This window comes from Charadrius vociferus, unplaced genomic scaffold (assembly GCF_000708025.1).
Source record: "Charadrius vociferus isolate BGI_N301 unplaced genomic scaffold, ASM70802v2 scaffold561, whole genome shotgun sequence".
Classification (NCBI taxonomy): Eukaryota; Metazoa; Chordata; class Aves; order Charadriiformes; family Charadriidae; genus Charadrius; species Charadrius vociferus.
The window spans coordinates 886733-909255 of NW_009646848.1; the positions used below are offsets into that span (position 1 = coordinate 886733).

The 22523-nt window shown below is 39.3% G+C and overlaps 1 protein-coding gene across 1 annotated transcript in view; it reads left to right on the forward strand.

Moving 5' to 3' along the window:
* The window catches only part of RIMKLB (ribosomal modification protein rimK-like family member B), a 36672-nt gene extending 16334 nt beyond the window's left edge, over positions 1 to 20338 (forward strand). The window contains exons 2-5 of the mRNA XM_009894115.1: positions 14053 to 14283; positions 16178 to 16264; positions 18210 to 18413; positions 19665 to 20338. Of these exons, the coding sequence (XP_009892417.1) occupies positions 14053 to 14283; positions 16178 to 16264; positions 18210 to 18413; positions 19665 to 20128 (986 nt within the window). The 3' untranslated portion in view covers positions 20129 to 20338. The remainder of the gene's footprint in view (positions 1 to 14052; positions 14284 to 16177; positions 16265 to 18209; positions 18414 to 19664) is intronic.
* Positions 20339 to 22523: the final 2185 nt, after the last annotated feature.

Here is a 22523-nt window from a genome sequence, read left to right on the forward strand (position 1 = left end):
GACAGTGGGGGATGTTCCTTCTGCTTGCTTTATCTGCTGTCTGTGAGTACAATACTACCACTGCATGATTTTTTTTATTTTGACTTGTCTGGTTGGAAGGACTGTATACCTGTGTAATTTGGAGGCACATTTTCTTTAAAGAAGATAATTACAGATTGTGCGGAGTGTCTTAATTAAGGAACACGCTAAGCAAATGTCTTAATTAGTTATCTTTTTGGCACTAGGTGGAAGCTTCTGCCTCCAGGTGAGATACAATACCGTGATGTTATATTTGTATTTTCATTACAGTACGGGCATGGAGCACATGTGCAGCTATTGCAGTGTAATTTTAACCCTCTAAAGCTGGGAAGAGGAAACAAGCCCAGTGAGCAAGCTCAGAGGTGTGAGAAAAATGGAGTCCTTCCTTCTCTGGCTTTACTTTGTGTATAGTTCTACGTTAATGTGTGTCAAAACTAAGAAATTTTGGTTTATGTATTTTAGACTAGAACAATTATTTTTTTTTTGGCGTAGGAAAACACTGTACTTATTAAGAGACCAGGAGCTGTTGTATAGTGTGTATCTGAGTAAATCAGGTTTTTGCCTGACACACCAAAAAAACCCAAAATCAAAGAGATATAGAATCTCCCTGGAGATGGGAGTTGATGTTATCTCTGCAAGCTTTAGAGTCAGTTTTAACCCAAAATTTTCCTGAAATATCATGGTTAAATTCTTTCCTTTATGAAGGACACATTTGTCTCCAAAATAAGTGCCTCCAATTCATAAATTTAATGCATTTTTGACTAGAAGGTCCTTAGACTGGAATGACGGGTCAAAACAGTAAGCTGAGGGCATCTTTCCCCAGAATTCAGGCTCGGTTAAACATGTTTAGGAACACTTGGAAAGGACAGGTAGTTGGGTATTATTTATTTTAAGTTTCTGACAGTGTAGAAGTGCTTCTAGGTGCCTTTTCTGATGTGAGGGACGGATAGGAAGGATATATGTCTTCATTACAAATTGAAAACTCACATGGGATGCTTCTCCTTTCAGCAGTTTGCTTAAGTAATAAAAGGGTGAATTACTGAGATTAAAGAAGGTATTGTTTGGTAGCAGAGAGAGATGAGGTGTGTAAGTTACACATTTTGAAGGTATTTAGTAGATTTTTGTCATTGAAGGGAAAATTTTAGATTTATCTCAGATGGGAGGAGAACCCTCTGCCATTCTGGGTTGCTTGAATTCTTCCTCTGGATTTCTTTCTGCCTTTGGAAAGACCTTTGCAATTATCCATGTTTTTGGAGGTGTGTCCTTAATTGTTTTTTTCTTCACCTGCTATTTAAAATGCACAGAAATTAAACATTTCAGACATGGGAGAGACTGACTGAACGTTAAGAGTGGAGTCAGTTTGCAGAAAGGTTAGTTACATATATTTAGCTTCTATTCTTCTGTAACATTTAAGACTTTCATTTTAGGATGGGATTGTTTAATGCTTATGGCTTTCTGCATTTGGGGGTGGGGGGAACTTGTTATTTCTAAGGTTCTCAGTGTTGGTGCGGTCTAGATAGATGATACAAAATATCTGATACCTGATATCTGCCACAAGTGGGTTTTCTGTCAGTTGCCTATGCTTTAGACTTCTAAAAAACAGTAAAGCATGATTATTTGACCCAGGAGTGTTCTGAGATCTCATCGTACAGAAATCCTAATGAGATACCCCTCTTCCCAATTATGCTATCATTTCTCCCTTGTGCAGGCACTTCCACTCATCTTCTAACCACAAGCTAATTAAGTTCACTAAAAAAACCCAAACACTTGTTGCCACTTGTCAATTTTCTGACATTCAGGTTTGTTGATGTGGCCTGTGGTGCAGCCAGGTGTGTACCAAAGCTGGCTCTAAGTGCAAGCAGTAGGGAGATGGGTTTAGGAATATGTTCTTTTGATGACAGAGCATGTTCCTCTTGTTTTGTTTCCTGTGTGTTCACTTTTCTCGTCACAGTTTTGGCGACTGCTAAGTCACTGTGTGTGGTGTGTCAGTGTGGGGTTTGGTTGGGTTAGGAACCTACTGCTTTTGTCAACTAAAGCAGGTCAGACAAGCAGGACATAAACAGGGGGAAGAGGAGGACTTTTAATTCAGATTGTCTGTTTCAGTTCTTCACTGCTTACTAAGCTTTATGTGGTCTATTCCAGTGAAGTACCTGTTTTCTAGATAGATAACTTTTCCTTATTGTCTCTACTTTTTTTGTCTTAAACCTGGTTCATGCTGCCTTTGACATGTTAATATGGTACTGGCTTTTCATTTGGCAGTGCTAATCTGTGTTTTCAGAGTATTGGTAGATTGCTTAAACATTGAGTTTGTGAAACAATTACAATTGTGTAAAAAGTATTTATCATAAATATTAACTTGGAAATAGTTTTGGTAACGTTTTTAAATGGTTTGGTTTTCAGTGTGCATTTAGGGTTTTTCCTACTTGTCAGTACTAGGCATGAGACATATCAACACAGTTTTGGTTCACACAATGTTCAGTTGTCAGGATATCATATTAATTTGACATTCACATTCACTGCAGATTATCTGAATATCTTTCTAAATTGATTACCTTGTCTAAAAGCCACAATGCAAAAGACAAAACATAATCTAAAGGAAGTAGTACAGAATCCTCTGTAAATAAATAAATGAATAAAATCCTTAAAGATAGGGCTGTATTCCTGGCCATTCTCACTTCTTTCTGTTACTGTTTCTGACAAGTCTTGTTCAGTGATATCCTGTTCCTCACGAGATGTGTTCTCTGTACGTGTCTGCTCAGTTGTGACACTGGTTCCACACTTGGCTCAAACTTCCTTTTCTGGCTATGTAACAAACCAAACTTAAATTGCTCTGGGGTAAAAAAAAATAAAATAGTGTTGTTGTTTTGGTATTAATTCAGAGTAATTGCCTCGTCTGATTCACCTTACAGCCAAGTGAATGTTGCTGCTAGCACAAAAGAAGGAGCAGTTTGAAGCAATTGAGTGTGAGTACTAAGAGCAGAATCAGACCACTTCTTTTGAATGTCAGTGCAAACTAGGTCTTAAGACTGTGCACCTACAGTATTAAGTGAAAACTACAATAAAATGCTTCCTAACATAAATGCAGACCGTGGCTGAAAGAAATAGTCCTGCTGTCTCCTCACACATGAAGTATTCCTGTCACTTCCCTCGCATTCTAATGATTTCATGACTACTCAGTGAGCTGAGTTAGCTAGCTATCAAATGCAAAAATAATCACTGGTTTTCCTTTTTTCTTTTTTTGTCCTGTTTTCTCTCTCGTTTTTTCTTTTCTGTCCCTTGTCTCAGAGCAACAAGCTGATCTGACTTCCAGTATGGTTGTGTGATCATTGGGTCTGGTGCAAGGTGAGAATTAGGAGTATGGGGGTACAGGATGAGATGACATTTTTGCAGTGGCATACAGTTGAACCAGGTTAAATGTAGCTTGAAACTGCATATTTTAATTGAACAGTTCTCTTTTCTGGAGTCTTATCCATGTCTTACGAGGTCTGCCTACATAAAAAGGTTTCTGTGTTATCTTTAGGGAAGACCAACACCTTATGGCATGTTCCAGACATTTCTGGAGAAACTGCATTAACCCCCACAAATTCATCAGCATTCCTTTGCACTCTTTTTGAGCAGATGAGGTTATTGAAGCTTGGGCACAGTATTTTCACTCCCATGGCCTACACAGTCAGACTTTGAATCATTATATTAGCCCTGAAACAGTCTCACTACAACTTCGTGCAAGCTTTCCCTGATTGTGGATACTACTGTTCACAATCTCTGTTACTGTCCACCTTGGGAATTGTAATCGTGCATCAAAAAGGCATTACTTGTTTTAATAAATGTATAGTGTTAATATATTAAAGGAATGATCCAAACCCTTTCTCCCAGCAAAATTTTGATCTTATAATTTGGAATTACTTTGCAGCCTTTAACATCATTGGTAATTGAGAAGAACACAAGAAATTGATAAAGCAAATAGGAAACGTGATGTGTTAGAACCTTTTTAAAATTCCTTTTTAGAGCTTCCTTTTATGTAGAGTTTCTTAAATGTTGTATTTCCCCTGTTACCTTTTCGTATTTTGCCTTTGCAGTTCTTGATTCTTCTGGCCAAGAATTTTTTTCATTCCTTTTAGAAAAGAAGCTAATGGATATTAAATGCTTTTGGTTCTTTTTTTTTTTCCTTTAAACTTCCTACTAAGGTTAGACTGTATTGGTTTTGTCTGGTCTTGACTGAGAATCCTTCAAGAAAGCTGAAGTTACTTTAGCATGATGCAACAAACTTGGTAGTAGCAGTGGCTGATGAATCTTTTGTTGCCAAATAATAATCTCTAAAATCCTGGTCTACTTCAGAAGTCAACTGAAAGATTTTAAGAGGCAGAAAATTTTAAGCTGATATTGAAAGAAGTAGAGGAAACCCTTCCCTATTATTCTTACCCACACCTTTTTGCTTCTGTGCTGCCTTCTCTTTCCTATAGATTCAGGTCATCATGTAGGTGTGCAAATACTTTTGCAGGTAAAGTGGAGAAGCATCGTGGGATTTGGAAGCAGCAGCTGCAATAGCAGAAGAGCAGGACTGTTTCTTTCGGTGGCAGCGCTGACTTGTGTTGGTTTATAGTGTTTGTGTCCGAGTGTGGTGGTGTGTCAGATGTTAGAACTGGTTGGATTTTCACTGCCCAAAGGGCAGCAGTCTGTCTTACTCCTCACCTCTCCTTGTCTGTGCATACCCACCCCTTGCTCTTGCACTGTGAGATCTGGTTAACTGAGGGTTGTGCCTTAAGAATGCCTCAGGTAAGTAACTGGGTGCAAAAAAACCTTGAATGGTGCTCTGCAAACATAGCTATCTGACCATCACTGAGAGGATGAGACAAGTGCCAGAAACGGAGCAAAGGAGAGTGGAACTGTATGGTCAGAACAGGGCAGCGAGACTGCCTCCTTTGGTTTCAGCATTAAGTTTGTTCTCTCAGCTATCTTGTGAAACCTGAAAGTTAGTTTCACTTTTTTTTTTTTTTTTTTGCTTATGCTGATTTAATACCTTTCTATTACTCAATGTAGCAGTGTTGTTCTCCCTTTCACCGTGCCTTATTTGTTTTTTCACAGTGTTGATACTGACAACTGTGAAGCTATGTAATCTGAAAACTTCATACTTTCCCCTCCCCTTAAAATTGGCTTCCTCTTGGTCACTGACACCTGGACAAAGGACAGATGATGGGAGCACATTGCTGGTAGTGGGGTGAAAGAAGATTGTCCCCATGTATGTCAGCTCTGGCTTAGGTCAGATCAGCTTAAACTGATCATGAAACCCAAGGTTTTTTGTTTTTTACATGTAAAAACAAGAATGAAAGTATTTTAGTACAATTGCTACAAATACATCTTAAAGGCACATAGTGAGTGGGAGCAGGATCCATAAATCCTGTTTGTGAGCCTGGGCTTTCTTTTAATATGAAGAATTGTTATATTAATTGAGAGCTTTAATGTGAAATCTAACAGACGAAAGACAATCTAGAGACTGCTTATGCAGTAGCTATATAGCATGCGTGCATGCATGTACTTGTATAAGTATTGGGGGACCTTTTTGCAACATTCAAGTCAAAATCATCTCCCTTGCAGTCAGAGTCATTAACTTGAGTTGTGAGAGACTTTGCTTTTTTATAATTCAAATAATTTAAAACTTTGATCAACAGCTACTCTTAATTTTTAATTTCAGTAAATTTAAATGTATCCCATCCTGAATATTTTTTTCTTTGAGTTTGTGCTATGGAAAATATTTAAAATTCTTCTAACTTTGCCCAGGTGCAAATTATAAAAGCAGATGTGTGATGAGAACTTCAAAAAAAACCCTCAATGCGAAAAGCAGAAATTGGTATTTCAATTGCATCTTTCCCAACACTGTTTTGTTGTATTTAATCAATCTTTTGATTCCCCTTTTGTAGCATTTTTCTTTACAGTTTTTTTACAACACTCCATTTAAAATGCATCCTAACAGTTACATCACTAAAGCATCCATGTTTTGGAGTAGGGCGAAAATACTGTATATTTCTTTCTATATTTTTCTTTTAAGTAGTCTCTGTAAACGTATTCTTTTGTTAGAGGTGCCAAGTTTCTTAGTTGTGTGAGTGTTTATATATGTATAATAATTGTAGATAAGGCTTTAACATGATTTCAGTATAGTTTCCATGTTTATATACCTACCATAAAATCAATTTTTGGAGCAAGATAGTGGTCTAGAATTAATTTGTGTTTGTAATAAACCTTTTACTTACATACTTGTGTCCTGGTTGCGGCAGGGATGGGGTTAATTTCCCCAGGAGCCGGCAGGGGGCGGGTATTCCGTCCCACGTGAGCCATGCCCGGGCTATCAGAGGCGCTAGCCGGGGCGAGGAGAGCAGTCGCCACCTGGGGGTGGGCTGCGGCGGTGCGGGTCCGGTCGGTGCGCTTCGCGGCGGTACTGTAATCGCGGTTTCATCTTACCTTTCGCTGTTCTGTTAAATTCCATTATTTTAACCCACGAGTTTTGCCCTGTCGATTTCTTTTTCCACGGCTGTGGGAGTTGTGCGAGCGGCTGCGTGGTTCCTTGTTGCTGGCTGAGGCCAAACCACGACAACTTGGCTCCATGTACTTCACATTTGTGCATAATTCTGAAGAAGTTCTTGTGGTTCGGAATTGTAAGCAAACAATGTATTATGACTAGAAATGTAGCTCAGTCTGCTTAGTATTGGTTTAGTGAGGCTTGCACAGAGGCATGTGTTTTCCCCGTTGTGCCCCAAAAGAACAAGAGGGCCATAATCACTTTGAGCATCATTCTCCTTCCCAAGTTTTCCACTGTTTTCAATAGCCTGTGCATTTCTAAAAATGATTCTGTTGCCCTCCTGGGGAGGAGAAGAGGTCCTCTGAGTCAAGGAAGGGACGTGAAGTAGAGCTGGTTTAACTCTGGTACCTGCTTGCTTTCTGTTCAGAGCTGCAGCAGTGGCCTTTTGTGAAATTTTTCACAATGCTCGCATTAGGGTTTTACAAATTGAAGCTGAAGCTGCTCCTTTTTGTTTCTCTGTTCTCAGTTTCAGAAGGGAATGGCGCAGTACTCTTGTAGAGAGATCAGTTTTGTCTTTGCTAGGTGTGATTTCATTTGAACTGCTGAGCTATGGGAGTGTATCTTGGTGAGACAGCCTTTTTGGTTAAGTTTGTGTGAAGGAGATTGAGGTTGTATTAAACCCATAGGGTTAAATTGTTAATTTGGTTTGAAAACTAGTAAGTAGGATAGAAAGGGAGAGAATATGAACTTAAAACACCCAGCACAGAATTGTTGAAGAAATCTCTGTGTACACTAGAGTAAAGAATAGCTTGGTAATACTAGATATTAAAGTGGCTTTTGCATGGCAGGGAAATCTTAGAGACACTGACAACTTAGTGTTCAAACTAATAAACTGTGGCTGTCATGTGGTAAGTGGTGCAGAGGAGAAAAATGCCTGTGCAACTCCTTAGGGGGAAGTTTAGTTTGGTGTTAATAAATCGGTGAATTTCTAAAAATTCAGCACTTAGCTGCTCTTCAAAAGTTAAGTTTTAGTTTAAATAAAATTGTGTTTAAAGTGCTGTACTTTACTATGTATCTCCCAATTTGTGGGCATTTATGTTGCTTACATTCATTTTATAAGATGTATAGATACGTAAGGTTAAATCAACATTTTGCAGCAGGCTTTTGAGGTGTACAGTAGTATTTTGTTATGTTGATTCTACTTTTGTTAATTATTCCTAAATTCTTCCCCTCTCTTGGCAGAATGTATGTTTGAGGTATGCAGGGTTTTAAAAATTTTAGAGATCTAGTTCTGTTGGTTGAGTTTGGTGAGGAAGGCATATCTTTTTATTGCCAGTAATCTGCTTTTAAAATTTGTGGCATTTCCCTTTTGAGCTTTCAGCTTGCTTTTATATGGCAATTAGGATGAGACACATTTAATTCTCTGCAAGTAAACTGTAAGTAATTATTAAACACTTTAGAACTTTACACAAATATTATGCAGTGTCTTGTGGCTGACAGATACTGGGAGGATGAATGAACCAGAAATAGTAATGCACTGTTTTGAGAGCAGGAGTAAGTCTGGGTTTGTAGGAAAAAAAAAAAAATAATCAGTGATTTCTGTTAGAACAACTAGTTAATTGGGAAAAGCAGGTAGCAGAATGCAATGTCCTCAAAATACAAGGAAAGGTTTGTGTGCTGGAAGGCTAGACGGTTTCTCCCAGCTGAATTAAGTTGAATTCATTATAGTCTGCTTGCTGAGTGACTGTTCATTTGGGAAACGTTAGCAGCTCCATGGATGGATAGATGAATAAATTGGTATAACGAAATTGAGAGAGGTGGAGACTTTCAAGATAGCCTACACATCTCTGAGGAAAAATCTGAGTAATATTTTTGGAAGTTCTCAGTCCCTGTTAGCTCCTGTTGGGAATGTGATGGGATCTGGCGTATGTTTAGTGCTTTTGAAAAGTTGATTCAATTTTTTTTTTTCTTTCGGAATGCTACATGCATGATGACCATGCATTATTCTACTCATATGCTGTGCCTGTTAGAAATGTGTTCCTCATAGTGGATCTGTCTGAATACTAAAACACTTTTGTCCCGTGTCATTTCACTTACATATTTCAGAGCTGTTGGCATTTATTAGGGGTTTTGCTAAAGACACAGGCAGTCACTGCACTTAAATCCTTCTTCTGAGAAGTGGCTGCTTGTGGCAGCTGTGGCCTCAGAGGTGAGGATTCCTTTCGTGGCAATTCGTGCTCTACAGGGAACACTTTAACTTTGTTGGCACGTTTGGGCACTTCTCATAGTCACGCAGTTCCCCGATAAATTCTGTAAAATGTGTACATTTGGAAGTCAGTTTGAGAGAAGAACACTAAATGTCTAGAATGTTTTTATATTGCTGAATTCATGGCAGTGCTGAATAGGGAACTTCTGCAAACCCACCTTTCATGCATCATTCCTACTCTTTTGATCTATTTGGTCAGAAACGTGATACGATAGGTCATGAACTTCCATGGGTAGCAAGGCAGTTATTAGTTGTCTTCAGGCACTGATTGAAAGGCTTGGTGTTTTTCATCATGAAAACCAATTTACTGATTTAGGTTTTTCTAATGTACATATAAAAGTAAATGTAGTATTTTTGCCTGAGAATTTCTTCGTCGTTAATCTATGTCAGTGTCACATGGGTTTCTTCCCCAGGCCATGGCTTCTGACATTTCCAGCTATCTTAGTCTTTTCATCTATCATAAACTATCAAAGAATACTGATGATTTAAATTGCATAAAAATAGAAGCTTGATGCCAGTAATTTGATTTACATGTAAGCCTACCCAGGTCTTCTCCTGCTCGTGTATTAAGTTCTTTAAGCTTTTAGTTTTGTATCATACCATTTTATTGAAGAAGTTGGCTATGGTTCTTGCAGTCACATGCTGTACTTGAAGACCTGAATTTGAGTCCTAAGTACTTCACTGTCTTGGTAACTCAGTTTGCTTTTTTTTTTTTTTTTGACAGTTTTCCAAAGTTATAATTTGGAGTGAAAATACGTTTATCAATTTATTTGATATTACGAAGATTTATTTGTTGTTAAAAATGCCTGATGTTTGCTATAGAGAGAGCTATAAAAGCTCTGTGATTATTTTTGATGTCCTTGTAAATCTTTGAGGTTTTAGACCACTCTCCAGAAACCATGTTCCTTCTGTGAAAACATTTGCATTGTTTCAGCTGGAAGGACAATTGTTCACAACATCCAAACTGGACATGAGATATTGGTTTGCAGTAGCTATTAATCTCCTGATTAACTGATTCTTGTAGAGATTGGAAGGAGTTTGTGTAAAGTACAAACTCAACAGAATGAGTTTCAAAAATGTCTAGCAATTTAAAATGCTCCTTGGATGTGATTTAAGATATTCAGAAGCCACAGAATGGCATCAATGCAGAAATGCTTCTTAGAGTTTCTAAAGCACAAGAAAGTAGGATAACTGGGTAGATGAAGGATCACTGTTTATGGATTGTCATAGGTGTGAGGCTGCAGTTTAAGAATTTACGTACTCGGGCTGTAGATGTGATTGACTTGCAGAAGCGTGTTTGGCTTGCAGGCTTTATGGGATATTGTTACAATGCCTTCATTTGGGCACTTAGCTGGTCCCAGTTGTGTATTGAGATTCATTATTGTAGAATACCTTCAGAGAGGGTTAAGGTCAAGCATTTTGTCTTATGTTTTACTGTAGGGTGGGAGCAAGCACATAGTCAGCTTGGGAGTCTTACTTGACGGGCAGCAACTTTTTAAGTCATGATAACTCAGTTTTGTTTGTATATCTGTATTCTAAGGCATTTCATTTGGAATGTGTGCCACCTAAATGATAACTCTCTTCAGGGTTAGGCTTTTTAATTGAGAAATTGTGATCATGAGGTAAATTTGTTACAGGGAAGACAGAAGGTATTAAATAACCATGCACGTATGAATGCGGGCTGGGAAGTTCCAGAATTTTGTGTTGTTTCCAAAGGATGTGTTTCAACCCCCAAATTGTACTAAATTAGGTTATTGAGAGGCAACTGTCATCCTGAGTATCTTGATATGCAAATAGGCTCTACCATGTTAGATGTTACTGTCTCAAGAACTTCCTTAGGGTATAGATAAATCTGATCTCACTGGTAACAGCAATAGAAGTTTCTGCCTCTTTCTGTCTTCACTAGAGTTTAATGCTGCATTCATTTTCTGTGGACTTCATGGGTTCGTGTGATGGCTTCTAATCTGTTTGGGTCAAAATGAGCCTTTTTAGCAGAGACCAGAGGCTGTACTTCAAGCTTACCTACTGGGAATGACAAGCAGCAGGACCAGTTGGGCCAACCAATGAGGAATCATGCACTTCCCCACCCAGTTCTATCATATGCTACTTTGAGCTGTCTTTGAGAGAAACCTGAGGCTTTTCAGCTTTGAGGGATGTGGTGTAACTGTTCAAGTTCATTCCCAGGTGATTATAGTTCTGCTTGCAAAAACTCCTTCTGCACTTTCATCTGAATACTGTGATGTTTGCTGTATAATGTTAAAGATCTACTGTGTTCCATTTTGGATAGTTTAATCTTGCAGAGGAAGGACAAAGAAAGCTGGTAGTAGGAGAAAGAACAAGTCTTGTTCAAGTGCAGGATTTACATGTGTTGGTAAAGTTCAAAGTGTTAGAGAAGCATGAAATCTGCCTTTCCTGGCTCTTGGTATTGGCACTTGTGAGGACTGTGTAGCTCTGTTCGCCATGTGCATGATGTCATGGACATCTATTGAGAAAGCCAACAAATGGATGAACTTGTTGTTTGTCAAAGTATTTCTGGATGATCTGAATACCTGCCTTCTGTGTGTTTGTGAGGTTGTTTCATTGTCCAGAGGCAACTGTGAATGTAATTCTCTACTACTGTTCTGAGACCAGGATGGTACTATTTCTGCAAAGGAAAGAGAGTTCATCTCCATTTTCAACAAAAAGTTTGATTACCTCTTAACCATTCTTTAAGTAACATCTCTGTAACATCTCTTTTTTTCTTTTCACCCTCTTTGCATTTGTGAATTGGTTCTTCGGAAAAAAATTTAACTATATGAATTAATATCTTCTGTGTTACTGCTTTCAGCACACCACAGTGAATAAATATTATTTTATCAGCCCACTCATTAATAATGACCATTAATCTGATTGTTAACTGCGGGGTCTCAGATGGAATGCTAAATACAAGCTTGTTCCAAAATGGCAGAATCTGGCTTTCCTTTTTACTGTAATAAAGCTGCTTCTGTTTGCAGCACTGTGTTGCTGGGAGACTGCAGCTAATTTTTATGGCGCATGTCAGTAGTAGTGATTCAAATTATACATTTCATTGAGTAGCTCTTCTCTTTGTTTGTAAACAGTCTTCTAGAGGGGAGAGAATTTTTTTTTTTGTTCTGGGGAGAACAGTATCCAGACCAGAGAAAATGATTGAATCTGGAACAAAAGCTCAAATTGTTCTGTTGATATCATAATTGTGCTTCCAAAGTCATGCCAGGGGAAATGGTGGCCTGAGCTGAATTTACAGTTCTGATAGTCAAATCTAATGCAGGTGTTCAGGAGAATTCCAGGTGAGGCATATGCATCTCCTCAGACTGCTCTTTTTCAGACTCCATGATCCAAAGCTTCAGCAAGTGGTGTGACTTTAAAGTAAAACAACAAAATAGACTCTGAGAATTAGAAATGAATATGAGTTAGAAAACCATGTAGTGTTGGTTCACAGCAAAGATACAGTGGCAATTTGGGGCTCTGTAGAAAATGCAGTCCTTTTTAAAATGACTGTTACGCAGCTTGCATGTGGATCAGGACATGCGTGCAATTACAGTGGCAAAAAGTGGGTGTAATCGGGCGTGTACCTAAATGAGAAAATACGTGTGTAAGGTGGAATCTGACTAATGAGTTAAAAATCTTTTGCTTGCTGAATCTGTACTCCTTTTCTGGCTAAAGGAGATAGTCCATTTCCTGATATTCACATTCTGCTTAGGTTTTTAGCAGTCTTGTTTTTAATCTTGCTTGAGATGCCTCTATAAAATGGTGTGTGAGTGTGTCTGAAGCCTGCTTGCTTAAACACGCAAGTCATGTCAGCTGCAATGCGGCAATGCTTGGTGCTAATGAGGTGAGCAGCCAGAGCACCCGTCTGCGCGTATGTTTTCTCATCTCTGTACAATTATGGCAATGGGGATTGGAAAAAGGGATTTGTATTGGATATGGCTCTGTTTTGGCCTTTCCAGAGTGTGGTTCTGTGTCCTCCTGACGACTGGGCAGCGTATTTCTACTTCCATTTTGGGAGTTAGGTGGCTGCTTTACTATATTTAAGGCAAGCTCCAAAACACATCCTTGTTGGGAGAATAAAAGAAAACAGGAAGTACAGAGAGGGGGGACACCCTCCATTCTCCCCCCTCCAATTAATTCAAAAGCACCTTGAAATTAAATATATGGCCTGGCAATATATGTCTTCAGGCTGCGTAGATTTAAGTCTATATTTGAAAAGTAACCTCTTTGGAATAGAGCTAGTCAGATAATTAGTTTGGGCTAGATCTGAATAGTTACAGCTGGCCTTTCATATGCACAGAAATGCAGATGCACTGTGATTTCTCAGCTCCCTTTCTTTCTTTTTTTTAACCCTTAAGGTGCTGACTGCAGTGTGAGCTGTGTATTTTACACTGAAGTCAAAGTTTTACTTTGAACATAAGGCAAATAAAGTGAACGTTAAATCCTATTCATCTTTTCTCATCCCCAGATGTCAGACTGTCTTCATCAATCTTGATGCCTTCCTGTCCAGTCCTGTTGTGTTCCCATTCCTGCAGCCTGTCTTTCAGTGTTTCTTTTTTCAGAGACACAGTCTGTAAAACTGTAGGTCGTGATTAAGTAATACATTGGTCTTGATGGCAAAGTTGGCTTTCCTTCTAGTTCCTGCCTTAATGTCATGGGGTGCTGCCCTGTTAGCTGATAGTTATTTCTGAGTACTTTTTTTAGTATAAATCAGATTGTTGATATTATCTGTGTTAAAAATACTGCTGTGTTTTCGGTTTTTTTAAGGGCCATATCTAATCTCTGATACTTTGGCAATATGTTGTGTAACGTGATAGCACAAACAGGGATCAATACAGCTGGGACTGGGAAAGGTATGAACTGTAACATGTAGGTAAGAACCAGCAGTGGGAGGCAGGAACCTTAGCTGTTGATACTGCTGATACGAATGTAGTGTGCAGCTAACACCCATAGAAGGGATGATGTGTCAACCTATAAAAAAAAAGTCCTTCACTCTAGGAGGTAGCCCAAGATTGTGCACCCTAATACAGTCTGTTCTTTGCCTAGTCCCAATTTTAAGTGGGTTAAGAGTGACATATATGAAACAGCACAATGACAAGATGCATTTTAGGGAGAGTTGCACTGTTTTAATGCTTGCTGTTGAAGTCTGGTATCTCTGTTATGGTCACATATAGTACAGTATTTCTTTGCCTGCTTACCTTCTCCTAAAGACCTTGTTGTTGATTGGAATGGGGTTTTCTTCCTTCTTTAGGTCTCCGGGTGAATGGGGAGCTCATTACTGCTTACCCACAAGTGGTGGTTGTGCGTGTACCAACACCTTGGGTCCAGAGTGACAGCGATATCACAGTCCTTCGCCACCTAGAGAAGATGGGCTGTAGATTGATGAATCGTCCCCAAGCCATCCTCAATTGTGTCAACAAGTTCTGGACGTTTCAAGAGCTTGCTGGTCATGGTGTGCCTCTTCCAGACACTTTTTCATATGGTAAGGCTTTTGGATTAGAAGAATAGCAGGGTAGCCTACAATAATTTGTACTTTTGCAGTGCAAAAGGTGTAAGTCAAGTTCTGGAAATCCACAGAATTAAGTAGCATGAGGCTAATCCCACAGAAAAGTGTTCGGTAACCAGAAAAGGAGATTAAAGTCATAACACTCAGATTCTGGTTTTGGCTTTGTTGATTAGCTGTGTTGCTTTGGAAAGAATACTTTAACTGTACTTCAGCCTCCCAAACCACTTACTTTGGCTGTTAATACTAGAATACTCTGAACTCTTTTCCATTTGTCTGAAACAACAGACAGTGACTTGGGGAACTAAATGTCACAGGATACTATAAAGATCTAGGCTTTGGTAAAATCTGAAAGTAGATTAAAATTCTATATGAATAAAAATAGATGCAAATATATTAGTTGTTGTACAGGCCCTCGTGTTCAACTTTTAACAATTGTTTGGAGTTTGTTTCTCACCAGTACAGTTAATTGATGATGTTTCTTGTGCTTGCCTCTGGATATTGTGGTTCCTGATAGTGTGCTAGATTAGAGGAACCATTTGTCTGAGCTACGCTGATGTTGTCTCTGCTTTTAATTACAATCTATTAAAGAATTGAAGATACCTCTCAGCCTTCCTTGCCTTCTTGGAAAATATCAGTGCTTTCCTCCCCTTTGTGTGGTTGCACTGATAGGTTTTTGTAATGGGGACTTGACGAAAACACAAACAAACTTGACAAAAACATGAGTCAAATATTTCCATCAATTACTGTGAAAATACATGTGAGAAGAAATGTATCCTTTCTTTAGTGATGTGGTTGCTCTAGCTCTGAGAAAGGAATGAGTGAATGAGTTTTTAATTTTTTCGGGGGAAGGGGAGACCACGAATGATGGGATAACTGGAGAAGATCTCTGTTTGTACTCCCCCCACCTTGTTTTTATGCCTGCCTCTGGAATTTGACAGAAGCGTGACTTTTTTTCTTTTTTTTTTTCTTTTCTTTCCTTTTTTTTTTTTTTAACACAAGCATCAAGTTATCAGTGAGAGCTGGCTTTGCCAAGAAAAACAGGATGTGCTGAATGCTGTGTTATTCCATGACACGCATTAAAAACCATGGCAGGGTAATGATGGCTGCTGCTGGGTTTGTGACCAGTGTCTTGGCTTGACTTCTGCGCTTTACTGCACACGCTGTTAGAGGAGTCTCATCCCCTTGTCTGCTGACTTTCTCCTGTATTTCTTGTGCTGTGGTCAGCCTTCTGTGAATTAAACTGAACTCAAATAACCTTGAACTATCAACCATAATCACGTGAATGGTCGTTAAAAGCTACTCTCTAAGGTCCTTAGAGGTGCAATGAGATGAGAAGGTCGAAGTACTACTTCAGGATATAGGGAGAATGAGTTGCAGGAGATTTAAGCCTTGGAAAGGGGGGAGGTGGAGTGACAAGATTTGGGTCTCTGGATTATGCCTTGTCTTTTTATTCCATGTTGCTTTCCTGGTTAGTAGTTTGGATGGAACTGTTACTGGTCTTATGTCTGTGCTGTGTTCCTGCTAGACATTTGAAAAGGTGGGAGTTGATGAAGTAAAAGGGATAAACTGGAACAAGATGGTAGAATCGGGGCATTCAGATTTGGAAGATTGGATTGAGCCTTTTGGGGTTGTGGTCAAGAGACCTTTGTCAACTTGTGTCTTCCATTTCAAAGGAAGTAGAAGTTAGTATCCCACAGATTACAAACACCTTCGAAGTCTGATCATGCTCCATGACCAAGTTCCTCTTAACTGATAGTGTTTTTCTGCATTATCTAAGCTGTAAGGGTGGGAGGAATGTGTGGCGATTACATCCCCAATTTGGCCACACCAGATTGGTGGCACATAATGTTGTTGGTTTTCTTTTTGCCAGGTGGTCATGAGAATTTTGCCAAAATGATTGATGAGGCGGAAGTGCTGGAGTTCCCTATGGTGGTGAAGAACACGCGGGGTCACCGAGGTGGGTGTGAGGTCAGGGGTGAGGGCAAGGAGTATTCTGAGCAGCACCCTTCAAGATTTTTGTCTCGTCAAGGGTTAATAGTTAAGAAGGACTTTTCATAGGTCTTGGACTTCTTTGCAGTACATCTAAATTCTACCACTCTCCGACTTCTGAATGTTGACTAGGCTGCAACACCGGGAAGTAGTTTTAGTAGAACCTAGTCCTGCAATAGCAGTAGGAATAGCGGTTCAAAATCACGGTGCATTGGTGACTTCTGTGAGGAAAGCTTTGAACGGGAATAATAGAAGGTCTGGCCTTAGGGAAGTAGAGAGAAGCCTATATGGATTTTAGGGGTGTTTCTAAATAGACATAAGAAATGAAATCTTAGTTCATTCAGTCTTAATTTGACTTTTTTCTACTTGACTTTCTCTATAATTAGGATTCTGATTTAAATAAAATATCGTATATTGTTTGTCAAAATGGATCGCTGTTTTTTCAGAAAAATATCTCTGACAGTGCTGGCAATAGTACAGCAAGTTCAGATTAATTTTTTTCTGTTATTGGTCTTTTGGTTTAAATGCCGAATATGAAACAATATAACAATTTAGTTTAATGTTAGATAGTGATGTACTAAAGGAAACTAGGTTTAAAATCAGTTTTAGAGGTTATTTGCACAGGAGGTTCCATGTTTCTGAAGCAGTGTTCTGTGTAATGGAGACCTTAAATCTTGAGGAAGCGGAGGCTGCTCCAGTTGGGCTTTGGAGCACTTGATGACATTCTTCTTCACATGTTATTTCTCCTAGTTCTGCTACTACTGAATTTCTGTTCCTGTAGTTAAGCTAGACAATTAATCAATTGATTTTGGTACTCTGTTAACATTGTAGCTTGATTGAATGACAATTCTGCCACAAAAAAATTGTGCAGTCTTACTGCAAATCAAAAATCTAGTACAACACATAAAAGAGTGCTTAAGAAAGAGGGATAGGAGTTGGGAAATGTATCTAGAGATGGAAAGGAATGCCTTCTTGTGACACTAGAAATCAGATAGAAAGTGGTGGAGTCTGTTTCAGGAGTGACTTTCATCAGTATTTTAAAATTGGAAAAGAACAAAGTCATCTTTGCTGTGCTTTAGAAATGAAGGGGAATGAAATGACATGTTTTAGGTTAAACAAAAGAAATTCTTTAGATGTTTGCTTGCAGAAAAGTCAGTGGTTGCTAAAGAGGTTTGGCTTTTTTTTTTTTTTTTTCCAAAATTGCAGTACATTCCATTCATTTTGTGTTTTGTGGACTCTTCTGCTAAGTTTATCTTGAGTACTGGGGAGTCTCGTGTTTTCCTCTGACTGTAGTTGTTCCACTGCAAGGCCTCATTCTGGAGTTGTGAGCTTCTGTAAGCATTGGGAAGAGCAGCTCTCAGCAGTTTTCCAATAGTGAAGCGGTTCTGCAGTGGCACACAAGTGACTTAAGTGTTCTTAGCTGCCTGGTGTTAAACAGTTTCATGTCATTGGTTTCTGTGTGTCAAAGCTGGAGGCTGCCGGTGCAGTCATCTTGGATGAACAAAACTGTGCTATTAAATGTTTGCTGCTCTTCAAGTATTTCTTTCTTTTTTTCTCCCATTAAGCGCTTGTACTAAAAGGAGTTGAAATTACAAAACCATACAAAACCACCTCCTTTATCTAAAGCGGTTTTCTTTTCTTTCTTTCTTTTATTCTTTCAATGTCTTTTTTTTCTTTTTTTTTACACTCCTCTTCTGGCTCCTCAACCGTGTCAATACCTGAACACTTACAAGCACTGAAGCAGTGGAACACTGATGTCTACAGAAGAATTTTTAAATGGGTGTAAGCTACAGATGGGGCCTGTGAGAATGGGCAGTATACTGGTTAGAGGTTTGACTTTTATGCGCTGAATCATTGATGCAGCTCAAATCGGTAGCTTCTTGCAATCTTCCAATGTTCTTTTCTTCGTACAGGTAAAGCTGTGTTCCTGGCACGAGACAAGCACCATTTGGCAGACCTAAGTCATTTGATCCGTCATGATGCCCCTTACTTATTTCAAAAATATGTTAAAGAGTCCCATGGCAAGGATGTACGTGTCATCGTAGTAGGAGGCCGTGTGGTAGGCACCATGCTCCGCTGCTCAACAGATGGGAGGATGCAGAGTAACTGCTCACTTGGTAGGAAAAGCATTGTTCATAGTTTTGATGAGTATTCTTTAATTGAGTTGAAAAATCACAAACCCAACTGAAATAAGATGCAGATTTTAGTTTGTATTAATTGCGCTTTCTGTTGGGGGTTTACAGAGGACACATGGGATTAAGGATTAAGTGAGATGTGTGTTGAGCAAACACGGAAGGAGAGATAATCTCTGCCCAAAGTATTAGATGGATATGATGGATGCAAAGGAGGGGAAAGGTCTAGGAACACACAGCAACTTATGTGGCAATGGCAGTGTCATGCTGATGCCATGTTATCATTCATTTCATCCTGTTAAGAGGAACAGAAAAAGAAAAAAGTCTGAAGACAGAACTGAGGGAAGTGGAGGAGACAGCCAGTTGGCAAGAGGGTAGAAGAGAGTGTTAGGAGAGGAAACTGTTGAAGGCAATAAACAGTTGGATTGCATTGTGCAGCTGCTGTACTGCCTTAAGCCTGTCAAGCTCCTCCCTGCAAATATTTCTCCCAGGAAGAGGAAAGTTACTGCATTGATTGTAGCATACTCAGAACTGAGTTTCTGCATAGCTTTGGGTGTAGGATGGGGGTGCTTGTGAAGGTGGAAGGAGAAAGAAGGGTTGAGGTTGCCTGGCTGAAGCTACTGAACCTGAGCAGGGATAGGATAAAATGTGTTCATGTGTAGTACCGTATTGGTTAGTCAAAATACCCCAAATGCCTGAGAGGTTTTAGTTACTACTTGATGCTGAGGAAATAAAACCTGAAAGATTTTTCTGCTAAATGTTTTTTTTGGTTTGTTATTGTTTGGGGTTTTTTTTTAAACTTAAGTGTTGCGACAGATGAAGTCCGAGTTGGTTAATACTTAGATGATGGACTGTGAACTGGAGCAGCTGAGGTTCAGACTGAAATGTTCCCTAATTCTTGCTTTAGAGACAGTAACCTATGATAGCAAGCTGAGAGGAACATAAGCAGATGATATTTAATATCCCAAGGTCGTAAAAATCTATATCTTTCTTGACTGAAAAATCAGCAGTTACTGTTTTTTTTAAGAAGTCATAATCTTGACCTGGTCAGAATCTTTTGAAATCCTGTTGCGGCTTCAAGTTGATTGGTAGTCACCATGGAAAGAAAGTTGCTTTCTGAGTCATCAGCAGTATGTTTGCAGGCTCACTTTGGAGCTTCCCAGCCGAAAAGCACCAACCAGCTGAGAAGGATGCCAGACTAGACTACAGACAGCAAGCTTTTTTCACTTTTTCCAGGTGGTGTAGGGATGATGTGCTCGCTGAGTGAACAAGGCAAGCAGTTGGCAGTCCAAGTGTCAAACATCCTGGGGATGGACGTGTGCGGCATTGACCTGCTGATGAAGGACGACGGTTCATTCTACGTCTGCGAGGCCAATGCAAATGTAGGTTTCATTGCCTTTGACAAGGCTTGTAATCTAGATGTAGCTGGTATCATAGCGGACTATGCCGCTTCTCTCCTTACCCCCGGTCGCTTGACGCGGCGCATGTCCTTGCTCTCTGTGGTGTCCACGGCAAGCGAGACTAGCGAGCCAGAGCTGGGCCCTCCAGCTAGTGCCGCTGTCGACAATATGAGTGCTAGCTCCAGCTCTGTCGACAGCGACCCTGAGACCACGGAGAGAGAGTTGCTCACCAAGCTCCCGGGGGCTCTATTCAACATGAACCAGCTATTAGCCAATGAGATCAAACTTCTTGTGGAGTGATGCCACATGTAAATAGATGACCAACAGAACTCTCTCTTGTAAATTTTTTTTTTTAAACCAACTTGCAATGCTGTTTATCAGAGAAACTCAGAGGAGTGAGGAAAGGGGTGGAGGTGTCAATCAAGAGAGCAAGAGTAAAAGGCATGCGTGCTGTGATTGCTGCCCCTGCTTTTTTGCAGAACATAAAATTGTGTTCATTCTTCAGCATCAGTTATCTAATGAAGATGCTCAGTTCATAATCGAAGTGGGAATTTTATTTGGATGCTGCTTTGGTCCCCAGACGTATTGCAGTTCATGTGTGTTCACAGGAAAGCATTGGAGCATGATTCATGCTTGAAGACTTTTCAGAAAGCTGTCTGGCAGCTCTCTGGAAACTTCTGTGAATTACTGCACAAGTTAAGTCTCTTCTACCTCTGTAAGGCTTGATCCTGTAAATTGCTGAGTGCCTCAAATTCTCAGTGTGAGTTGAGGGTATTTCAAGGTTTCTGCACACCTACTGTTACTACTCTTGCAGATGGGAGTAAGTTCAGGATCCTTTTAAAGTCATCACTTTCTGACCTTGCAGGATGTGGCCTTTCAAATGATGAGGCTGAGAGAAGTGTCAGTTGACTTAACGTGAGCTTTCTGTACAAATCTGTAATTTGTGCCATCTTGGTATTAATTGACAGCTTTGTATCTGTATTTCTTTATGAAACTTTTGAAGGAGGATTTTAGTACTTGTGCTTTTCTCATTTCAAATCCTGATTTTGGAAGGTATGTAGGGGAATTGGTCATATTCTATTTGTGGCAGAAGTGGCACGTTTTAACTATTTTTTGCATGATTGGAGGAGATAAACAGCACTGTAATGTTTGGTGTACAAAATAATGTTTAATCCAATGTGAAAAAGAATTACACTAGTTTAAAGCAAACGTGCATCGACTTGTATTTGTTAGTGTTTTAGTCTTTTTGAGAGAGATCTGCAATGTTAATGTTCCTTTTTTTTTTTTTAATACATGGTAGTCAAACACTCCCTTCTCTATGCCTGCATCTTTAACAGTGGCCAAAGTGAAAACACTGCAGACTATTTGTTAAGAAAACACTGAGTTAAAGCCTGTACATTGGTGTGGGTTTTTTTTGTTTGTTTTTATTTTTTGCTCTTTTTTTTGTGGGGGGGAAATGTGGTAAGGTGTGGAGGAAGGAAAAATTGGTTAAAAGTGATTAGACATCTAGAGGTACTTTAGAATAAAGCTGCAGTTCATAAAATACTTACCAGGCTTACTTTTTCCCCACTGAACATAAAAGCTGATGTTGGCAGAAATCCAAAGAGGGGAGAAATACTCAATGCTTAGCTTTGGGAAACATGCAGCGGATTTAAAAAAGAAAAATTAAAAAAAAAAAAAAAAAAAAGGGCGGGATGGGGGGCGAGAAGAGAGCTCAGCCAGAATTAAAAAAAAATAAATAACCTAGGTCCACAAACAATTAACAAATTGATCCTGGACCCTTATGTGTGTGTGGTGTGAGTGCACACACTTGTGTGTGTTTGTGTGTGTGCATTTGCTTTGCTTTATTTCTTTTTGGGTTTTGGCTGTTTAGTTCCTAATTTTTTTTTCCAGGCTGTCTGATTTTCCTCAGTCCTTCCGGCTGTGCATTTTCTCATTAGCCTTGAGCTGTTTTGGAAAACAGATAACCAAAACAGATACTGAGTTCATTTTTCAGTCCCTATCTTCCCCCTCCTTTTCCTCTTCTTTCTCCTCCCTCCCTTTTCATTCCTTTCTCATTCTCTGGGTTCATAAAGCCCTGGAAATAGAGAGAGAGAGAGAGAGAGAGAGAGAGAAATATATAAAAAGATAAGCCTTTTTTTAAGGAAACAAAAAGTAAAACGTTTACAACTGAAGAATAATCTTGTGAAAATAGGGTTTGTTTGGAAGGGGGGTTGTGTGTGTGAAATGCTGCTGTTTTCTGGATACTTTAATGGAGCATGTCCCATGTACCCTCTGAGGCTCTGCACTGCCCACCTTTGTGGCCCCTCCTCACCTCTCTGCTGCTCTGCTGTTTTATCTTCACTTGGACCTTAAACACAACTCACGGACACTATGCAGAGAGTCTTCAAGAGGCAATAAACAGAACAGTATTAACCTGCTTTATGGAGGTTTGATCATGCTTCTTTGTACAGTTTGGTTTTTTTTATTTTAAAAGGAATGTAATAAAATGGCTTTTTTTTTGTAGAATTAAATACTATTATTAAAATCAAGTGAAAGGTTGACTGTTGGTGTTAAGCAGGAGAATGGACCACCTGGTCCAGCAACAAAAGGAGCTTCAGCAGTAAAGGTATTTTCAAATCTTTTCTTCCTGAGCCTTCAAGTGCGCAGGTTATACCTGAAAAATATAAAATTCTTTAACTTCCATGAAGAGTTG